General features: G+C 44.0%; 1 protein-coding gene across 1 annotated transcript; it reads right to left on the reverse strand.

Moving 5' to 3' along the window:
• Positions 1-676: 676 nt before the first annotated feature.
• rnpepl1 (arginyl aminopeptidase like 1) lies at positions 677-9598 on the reverse strand. Its single transcript, XM_042481017.2, is given in 12 exon segments — positions 677-1586; positions 1588-1775; positions 1849-1991; positions 3034-3261; positions 3795-3903; positions 4738-4850; positions 4980-5093; positions 6156-6391; positions 6467-6583; positions 6707-6858; positions 7343-7483; positions 7638-9598. Coding segments are annotated over 12 exon segments (2253 nt in total). The 5' UTR covers positions 8256-9598; the 3' UTR covers positions 677-1492.
• Positions 9599-10626: the final 1028 nt, after the last annotated feature.

The raw sequence follows: 10626 nt of genomic DNA on the forward strand, positions 1-10626 counted from the left end.
CAATATTTATAAGTATCATAATTACATATTAAAATATGATAAAATTAAATATGTTTCAGAATTATCAGAATTAGGTACTTTTTCCGGGTCATTCCCTTTTTGTCTTTGTTTTATTTTTTCAAACTAATTTTTGGGTCATTTCTTTTTTCGTTGCCTTCTTCCCATGTTTTTGAAAGATTTGCTCAGAGGTCAAAGGGTTAATTTATACTTTCACTTACCTGTTGGTGAGTCTACCTCACTGTGATAACCAGATATCTGCATTTACCGTCCCAGAAACTTCAGTCAGTTTTCATTGTTGTTGTAACCGTTATTATTATTATTATAGTTATCAATATTATTATTATCTTATTAACACAACATAAACCAGTCTCATTTATTTTTTATATGTCTTCACACTTCCTTTAACGTTAAAGTTATTTTGTTGAAAGCAGCATTTTTACGCACCTTTTATTTTGAAAGTGACGCCACACAACGTCCGGTGCATTTCAGAAAGTGCTGATAGCTTTATTATGAAAAAAATCCGACCTTACATTTCCGGTTTTTAATGAAATCTCTTCTAAAATAAAAGCAGTGGATTCATTGGAAACCATAATTTGAAACCAGATTGTAACATTTTATTGTGAAATATTAAAATTGTGCCTTCAAAATAAAGGCTCTGAATAAAGAAAATAATCTGTAGTTTTAAGTAGTTGTTTTTTTTTTATTTGAAGTCAAAAGTTTGTTACAAAGAGGCATTCACTGACAGCTGGGAACTCTTTCAACTTCAAACCAACAAAAATAAATAAAACAGTTGTCTGTGTGAAACATTGATCGGTATCAGTGATCGGTATCAGTGATCGGTATCAGTGATCGGTATCAGTGATCGGTATCAGTGATCTGTTCAGTTCCTGCCCGCCGCTCCCTGCTTCCTGTTTTCAGAGTTAAAGTGTTTTTATTGCTGCCGAAGGTAAAAACGTTAAAGGGACGAAGACAAACGTTCCCAGCGGCAGTGAACGCAGCGATAAGGCCACTCAGGTGAAGTCTGCTGGTGCTGGGTCATGTGACCTGCTGGGTGAGTGTGGCGCCCCGAGTGCTGTCTGCAGGCGTCAGTCGGAGGTAGTCACTAAAGGGTTACAGATGATTTCAGCTACATGTAGTTAGCGTGTTAAAGTGATCAGCAGCGACGACAGTGAACGCATCGTTCAGCCTCCTGACGACGTTCTGAAGCGAATCAGAGGACTCCTTTCATAGCCGACGTCCGTCCAATCAGAGGACTCGTTTTATAGCTCACCTCCGTCCAATTAGAGGACTCGTTTGTGAACATGTTTTGTCTGATTTGAGCTTCAGCGTTGTCCTTAAAATCAAACACAGTCACATGATCATCACGGCCTGGAGCCATGACCTTTGACCTCCTGTCGTACAAACTTCTCTTCATCACAGCGTTCAAACTTTTATCGTCCCGGCAACAGCTGACATCATTTGCCTGATCGACCAATCACAGGACAGGTGGACCTCAGGCGGAGACATTGACGTCCCGCAGAGCAATGGTGGCGGTTGTCTTTGCGGCAGTGGCAGCAGAGGAGGCGGTGGCGGTGGTGGAGGGAGAATGCGATGGTCAGAGACGAAGCGTTCTGATTGGTTGGAGCAGCGCTGGTCTGGAACAGGATCTGCTGCAGCGTCCGCCGCAGGTTGGGATGCAGGCGGCGCTGAGTCTGGTTGAAGATCTCCACGGCAACGCACTTCATCACCCCAGCGACCAGGTCATCGTAGAGCGGCACGGTGTACATCCTGGACGTCTGCGGGAGGACACAAAGCGTCAGTGTGAGGACTAGGGACAGGTGGGGAGAGGGACTCATTGCGTGTCCTCACGTGTTTGTGCAGGAAGGCTCGGACTCGAGGCAGCTCCGGGTAGAACGAGTTCCTGACTACCATCTGCAGCCAGCGCACCTGGACCTCTGCATTCAGCCCGTCAAACAAGGACGAGTAACAGGAGGACAGGCTGGACATCACATCTGGGACACACAGACAGACACAGAGACATCACCGCCTGGTAAACCTGCTGCATTCACAACCCTCTGAAAGGATGTGCCCTGTGTCTCCCGAAAATGTCCCAAAATCCTAGAAACTTCCCAAAACTCTGAAAACGTCTGAATATCTTATAAATGTCCTAAAACCCAAAAAGTCTCCTAAAATCATAGAGATGTCCTAAAAATCTAAAAATGTCCCAAAATCCTAGAAGCTTCCTAAAATTCAAAATTTTCCAAAATCCAAGTGTCACACATGTCATGTGATCACAGTAACACGCTACACTGCTGAAGACACAATAGCAGTACCAGTATTAGTATTAGTATTGGTATCAGTATCAGTACTATCTGTGGTAGTATCAGCAGTATCAGTAGTATTAGTGGTAGTATCAGCAGTATCAGTAGTATTAGTGGTGGTATCGGCAGTATCAGTAGTATTAGTATCTTCCCTTTTTTCCCCCTTTCAGGGGTTCTTTTTTGGGAGTGTTTCCTCGGGTGATGTGAGGGTCCGAGGGCAGAGGGAGGGTGCCTGCTGTAAAGCCCTCTGAGGCAGACTGTGTTTGTGATAATGGGCTCTATAAATAAAACTGAACTGACTTGACTTGACTATTAGTGGTAGTATCAGCAGTATCAGTAGTATTAGTATCATTAGTATCAGTATCAGCAGTGTAAGTGGTAGTATTAGCAATATCAGTACCAAGTATCAATGCCAGTATCAGTAGTACTATTAGTATTAGTGTCAGTTGTAATATTAGTAGTATTTGTAGTAGTATTAGTAGTATTGGTAGTAGTATTAGTAGAATTGGTGGTAGTATCAGTAGCAGTAGTATTGATAGTATTAGTAGTATTAGTGAAAGTATTGGCAGTATCAGTGGTATGTTTATGTTTATGTTTATTGAGGATCCCCATTAGCCGACGCACAAACGCCAGTAGTATCATGACAGTATTAATAATATTGTGGTAGTACTAGTATTATCAGTAATATCGGTGGTAGTACTCATAGTATCAGTGGTAGCAGTGTCAGTAGTACCTTGGGGCAGAGGGGACAGGTCCAGCATGCGGTCCAGGAACAGGACGATCTGGAAGGTGCTCCAGGAGGACAGGTCGAAGGGGGACAGGGTCTGCAGGTCTGGGGACTCGCTGCTCCTCCACAGGTCACACAGGTCGTGGACCGGCCGGGTCAGAGCGCCCCCTGCTGACAGGTCGGGCTCGTACAGGGGAGGACCACAGCCGCTCAGCCAGCGCTCGAACTCCAGACCTGATCACACACACAGGAAGTGACGTCACCACCGCACACGTCAGTACAGTACAGTCCAGGAACTTCCTGCGGTAGTCAAGAACTACATACTGTGGTATTTTGTACTTGTACTGCACTTAGTATATCAGAGAGCTTCAGATACTTTTACATAAAACTAGAATCAGCTCATCGAGTCTAAATGAACGTTTGTACAAATTTGAGAAAAAAAATCCCTGAAGGTGTTTTTAAGATTTCAAGTTCACTAAAATAAGACGAACCAGGTCACAGTGACCTTGACTTTTGACCTCCTACATTAGTGTACAAAGTGATATCCTACAATAGTACACGGAGTATCTGATCTCCTACATTAATGTACAAAGGACTAAATGAGGACTTTTACTTCTGATACTTGAAGTACTGTTCACTTTGATGATGGAGCTTCTGTACTTTTGTATCAGTAATATTTTGAAATATTTCAAGTATTTTTTTCAGACAATGGTATTTCTGGATCCGAGGACATCCCTCATGTCTCTGTCCTGATTGTCCGTCCTCACCCTCTCTCTGGGACACAGCGGCATCCTTCAGCTCAGGGAAATAACCCAGGAAGTAGTCAATGAGATCCTGAGCCACCACGCTTTTAAACTTGAACTCTGAGATGTAATCCTAAAAAACAACAACAACAACAACAACAACAACATGTTTATTTGCTGTTTCCTGAATGCCTGAGAAGAAAAACTTATTCTTGAAATTTTTAAGTATAAAAAGGACCTCGCTTTGCTTCTGGTGTCATGTAAGCTGGTTTACATGTTAAGAGGAAAACTTCATAATTCTCAAAATTGCATTTTAACTGCCAGAATTTACTTGTAGTTTTACTTTCAATATTAACCCTTTGAAACGCGTATCAACATCAGTTTTCTCGTGCTTTATTCGCACGCCTTTAGCGAGTATTTAAACCTTTGAAATCTGAGCAAATAGGAGCAATTTCTTTTCAAACACATGAGAAAAGCCAATGAGCAACATGTAAAGACATGTCCCGCACAAATCAAGAAATTAGTGCAGGGTGACAAGAAGATTATGTACAAATTAGAAAAATATATATACAAAAAAAAAGGGAAGTCATCAAATTATATTTCTGATTGTATTCAAATCACATTACAGAAAAAAAATAAAAATAAAAATTATTAAATTAATTAAATTTAATTTCTGGCACTTTTGTAGGCCATTTAAATGTTTGTTTTTGACTTGTTTTTGATTTATTTTCATTTTTTCAATTAGATTCATTTCAAATATACTGCTATTATCAGTGTTTTTAGAGAAGGTGGTGGAATAAAATGTATTAAATATTGATGAGACAAGTTTGCAATATTTATTTTTTGGAAAATTGATTGGTATAATCATCAAGTAATAAAAAAACAAGATCTTAAGAATCATCGTTAAATTTGTCTTTAAATTAATCAACTAATTGAAAAAATGTGTGTGTGGGTGTGTGCGTCTGACCCTGAGGAAGCAGTCAAAGCGTCTGACGTCCCCACAGAGTTGAGACAGGTACGCCACAAAACAGAAGCCTTTCTCATAGGTGAAAAGATTCATCAGAGAGCTGGGGTTCACACCTGAGAGGACAACAACATGTCTGAGGTACAGTGTGGGGACCATGCACAGAATGACCACACTATCAGGACACCGTCAACGGGCTTGTGTGTGTGTGTGTGTGTGTGTGTGTGTGTGTGTGTGTGTGTTACCTGGCTCAAACTTGACCTGCAGTTTGCTCACGGGGTTGTTGTCTCCAAGAAGACGCAGCTGTCTGTGGAGGGCGTCCAATCGCACGGCAGTTTCCAGACAGGTGAACGCCTCACCTGCAGACGAGGAGGAGGGTAAAGTTACCATCTCTCATCCAGCACCTCTTGTTAAGTCCTAGTAGCAGTACTCTCACTTTAGGCCTCAGTAGTAATAGTGTAGTAGGAGCAGTAGTACTCTCACTGTATGCATCAGTACAAAAGTAGTATCAGTAGAAGTAGCTGTAGTCGTAACCTAGTAATACAGCAGCACTAGCAGTAGTAGTAGTAGATCTAGTAGTAGTAGTAACAGTAGTAACATTAGGAACAGTGATCATAGCAGCAGCAGTAGTAGTAACAGTAGTAGTAACAGCAGTAATAGAAGAAGTAGTAGTAGCAGCACTAGTAATAGCAGTAGTAATGTGGTAGTAAAAGTAGCAGTAGTAGTAGTAGCAGTAGTAACAGAAATAGCAGTAGTAGTTGTAGAAGTTGCAGTAGTAGCCAAAGCAGCAGAAATAGCAGTAGTAGTTGTAGAAGTTGCAGTAGTAGCCAAAGCAGCAGAAGTATTAGTGGCAGGAGTGGCAGCAGTAATAGTAGTAGTTGTAGTGGTAGCAGTAGCAGTGGCAGTAGTGGTAACAGTGGTAGTAGTAGCAGGAGATGTTGTAGTGGTAGCAATAGTAGTAGCAGTGGTAGTAGAAGTAGTAGTCGTAGTAGTTCCAGTAGTAGAAGCAGCAGTAGCAGTAGCAGTAGTAGTAGCAGTGGTAGTAGAAGTAGTAGTTGTAGTAGTTCCAGTAGTAGAAGCAGCAGTAGCAGTAGCAGTAGTAGCGGTAGTGCTGGCTGTAGTAGTAGTAGCAGTAGTAGTAGTCGTAGTAGTTCCAGTAGTAGTAGCAGTAGTAGTAGTCATAGTAGTTCCAGTAGTAGTAGTAGTAGTAGTAGCAGTGATAGAAGTCATAGTAGTTCCAGTAGTAGTAGTAGTAGTAGCCATAGTAATAGCTGTAGTAATAGTATTATTAATATTAGTAGTAGTAGTAGTAGCAGTAGTAGTAGTAGTAGTGGCAGCAGCAGTAGTAGTAGTAGTAGTAATAGTAGCAGTAGTCATAGCAGTTCTAGTAGTTCCAGTAGTTCCAGTAGTAGTACTCTTACCGTAGGCCTCGGTGGTGATGCGGCGCTGGGCGTAGGTGGCCAGCCCCTCGCTCAGCCACATCTCCTCCCAGGTGGCGTTGGTGACGGCGTTGCCGAACCAGCCATGAGCAATCTCATGGACGACGTCGATAAGCAGGAACTCGCTGCTCTCCAGGATGGAGGCGATGATGAAGGTGAGGCAGGGGTTCTCCATGGCAACGATGGGGAACGAGGGGGGGAGGAACACGATGTCACACCTGAGGGGCAGCGAAAAGCCATTGTTACCGTCTTACAATCGCCACATCGTGAAACCTGGCGCATTCTGCACTCACCTGCCCCACAGGTACGGTCCAAACAGCTCCTCGGCCACGCCCAGCCAGCGCTCCACACTGCCGCCCAGTTTCTTCACTGCACACGACAACAGACATGGCTCCGCCCACACACGGCTCCTAGAGGACAGACGGGGTTCAGTCAACAAACGCCGCCACAAACAAACAAAAAAGATACACGATTTACTCAAAGCAACACACCACAAACAGAACAGAAACCAGTATGAACCAGTATGAACTGACCGCGGGCCGACATCGACATGCTGCAGCTCTCCGGCCACCAACGCCACCAGGTAGGACGGCACAGGAAACTCCATGGAGAACTGAAAGACACGGTCCTGTTTGGAGTACGAACTCCGGGACGCACTCATCAGAACCGTCACTCCGTCTGGAACCTGAAGACAAGGAGAAGAGAACGAGAAGAAGGAGAAAAACAAGAAGGAAAGAAAAGAGAGAGGAAAAAAACAGGAGAAAAGAGTTTAAGAACAAGAAGAAAAAAGGAGAAAAGGAAGAAAAATGAGATGAAAAAGGGGGAAAAGAAGACTGTAGAAGAAGGTGTATCACAGGTGTGTACGGGTCTGTGACAGGTGTGTCAGAGGTGTATGACAGGTGTGTGCAGGTGTGTACAGGTGTGTTACGGTGTGTAACGGTGTGTGACGGTGTGTGACAGGTGTGTACAGGTGTGTGCAGGTGTGTACATGAAGGTCTGTGACAGATGTGTACAGGTGTGATAGGTGTGTGACAGGTGTGTACAGGTGTGTGACAGGTATATCACAGGTGTGTGAAAGGTGTGTACAGGTGTGTCACTGATGTTTACAGGCGTGTCAGAGGTGTGTGCAGGTGTATCACAGGTGTGTACAGGTGTGTCAGAAGACTCACCCTGACGGTGGCAGTGTATGTGCTCTTCACCGCAGGAGTGTCGAAACAGGGGAAGAAGGATCGATTACACACCGAGTGACCCTGAGTGAAGACCAGAGGACGGGTCTGTCCACAGGTCAGCTCTGAGTCCAGCCACCAGATCTACACACACGCACGCACGCACAAGAAACAGAAACATTTCATACTGATTATTTACATATATAAGGTAAGTCAGTGTCAGGTGAGTAAGTCTCAGGTGAGTCAGTCTCAGGTGAGTCAGGTCTATTAGTGAGGCGCGGTGCGGCGGCGTCTTTACCGCTGGCCCGTCCGTGGTGCTGTAGCGGATTGTGATCTGGATCAGGCGGCCTGGCTTGGCGGCGGCTGGCGGCAGGCTGATGTTGAGCGAGGAGCCATAGTCGGTGAAGGGGTCCAGCCGGTAGGTGAGGGACAGCGGCTCATCCTGCCTGGCCCCAGGGACTTTACAGTCAATGGACTGGATGAGAAGGGAGGGGTGGGAGTCCAGGACCAGGGTGTGGACCCCTGGCTGGACCGGGACCAGGTCCAGGACCAGCCAGCCGCTCATCTCCTTCACGGCAAAGTTCAGCCGCAGGTCCAGGTGGACATGCCGCAGCTGGAAGCAGCGGAAGTTCGACGCGGAGGCCACGTCTACTAGGGGTCTGCGTGGAGCCCCAGGTCCCGGACCAGTTGAGGGCCGGGCGGACTCCCCGATGCACCGGGTTCCTGAGACTGGCAGGGATTTACGGCAGCAGCACAGTGAGGTAGGGGTCTGCTGGAGCTCTGCCATAATGTGCCGAACCTGGAGGTGGACCGGCTTAGACCTGGACCGACGGCATCCAGCAGGACCGCAGACTGTCAACACCAGTAACACCAGTACCACCACAGACTGCACTAATACCACCAGTAAGACCAGCATACATGTACAGCCAGTTTAGACAAGAGATCCTCTGTGTGAGACAGAACCGTCCAACCAAAGACTCAACCGGGGGGACACTTTAACAGGACTACCTGTCTCTGGACACCCACCACTGGTTTTAGCCCAGAACTCTAACTGGACTCAAACTGTGCTCAGACTGGACTCTAACTGGACTCAAACTGGACTCAACTATACTCACACTGGGCTCTAACTGGACTCAACTATACTCACGCTGGGCTCTAACTGGACTATAACTGGGCTATAACTGGGCTCTAACTGGACTCAACTATACTCACACTGGACTCCAACTGGACTCAAACTGGACTCAACTATACTCACACTGGACTCCAACTGGACTCAAACTGGACTCAACTATACTCACACTGGACTCCAACTGGACTCAATTATACTCACACTGGACTCTAACTGAACTATAACTGGACTCCAACTGGACTCAACTATACTCACACTGGACTCTAACTGGACTCAAACTGGACTCAACTATACTCACACTGGACTCTAACTGGACTCAAACTGGACTCAACTATACTCACACTGGGATCTAACTGGACTCAACTATACTCACACTGGGCTCTAACTGGACTCTAACTGGACTCAACTATACTCACACTGGACTCTAACTGGACTCAAACTGGACTCAACTATACTCACACTGGGATCTAACTGGACTCAAACTTGACTCTAACTTGGCTCAAACTGGATCAGTTTTCAGGGTGAACCCAGTCAGACCAGATTCAGAACCTCATTAAACAAAAGTCTGTTTTAACTCAGAAACTACACAAACACCAGGACCAGTTTAAACCCGGGACCGGCTGTCTCTGGACTCCCAGTAAACCCAGTTCATCCAGTCCAGCACCCCTGTGTGGAGGACAGAGGACAGTTCAAACGGTCCCCATGAGGATTAGCTCCTTTAGCTTCAGTAAATTCGCCTTCAGACAGCCGGCTGACCGGCGGACGCAGCCCCCAGTTAAACCAGCGGAACCAGTTCAGCTGCTGCTGTTAGCCCAGCAGGCTAATTAGCAGAGGTGTTAGCATTAGCAGCGGCTCGGAGCTCAGGTCACATCCATCAGACACACCGGCTCCTCCGCGCCGCGCCGCCCGGCTCCCTGCGCGCTGTCCCGGCCACCGGCTCCACGAGCTCCCGGTCCCCGGCTCCAGGAGGTCCCGGCGGGCTGCCGCCGGAGTGTCGGTGTAACGGAGGAGCGGCAGCAGGAGGAGGAGCAGGAGGAGCAGCAGGAGGAAGAGTTTGGTGAGACGGCAGAGGAGGCTCTGCTCCTCCGGACAAAACAGGAAGTCACTCCGGCAGCAGAAAGTTTGAGCGGACCGGAGGAGGCGCTGTGGAGCCAATTACAGCAGCGGGGTCAGAGGTCATTAATCCCATTTAATCCTTTTATCTGATATCATCCAATAAACTCTTAAATCTTCCATTTAATCTAATTTCATAATTTTATTTCGCCTCGTTTAATTATAAATTTTAATTGATTCAATAATCTTATTTATTAATATTATTTAATATCATTTATAAATATTATAGTTTAATATCATCTGATTTAATAATTTCATTTTGTTGCATTTGATCATTCAATTTCATGTCATATGCAGTATATATATATATATATATATATGATTTACTTTTAATTATATATGATAAATTATGATATTATGATTTACTTTTACATAAATATATACTTATATATAAATACTAAGTAGATGTATTGTTGTCATGCACTTGCATAAAACTTTATTTAAACATATTTTGTTGATGTTTTATATGTATAAGCATTTAAGCATGTATAATTACATGTGTTCATTCATTTATTTTAAATGTATTTACGTAATATTTTATTGTATTACAGGTCAGGTATTATCAGTTGTATGATATAGAAGTTACTATTACTATTTTAGTTGAAGATATATTTTTAAAATGATTTATTATTGATCTTTAATTATTTTCATTAAATTTTATCTGAACATATTTTTGTTATATTTTTTGTTTTGTTTGTTTATATGTCTGTATTTGTGTGTGTATAATTGTATGTGTAAATGTACTCATTTTTATCTCATTTAATTTTATGGTTGTTATTAATAATAGTAGCATGTTATTATCTATATCTATCTACTATTTGACTTGTTTATATATTTTAACTAGTGTTTAGTATGAGAAAGTGTGTGTGTGTGTGTTTGAAAGACACAAACAATTCATCTTAAAATAACTCTGACAATTTTTAACACCCCGAACAAAGCAGTTATGATGTCATCATGCTATAAGGCCCTTATGAACACACAAAATGACGCAATCACATGACCGGTCACATGACTGCACTCTTGACTTCCTGTCTGAGTATTTTGG

This window comes from Plectropomus leopardus, chromosome 6 (genome assembly GCF_026936395.1).
Source record: "Plectropomus leopardus strain MGB_pleo_1.0 chromosome 6, ASM2693639v1, whole genome shotgun sequence".
Lineage (NCBI taxonomy): Eukaryota > Metazoa > Chordata > Actinopteri > Perciformes > Serranidae > Plectropomus > Plectropomus leopardus.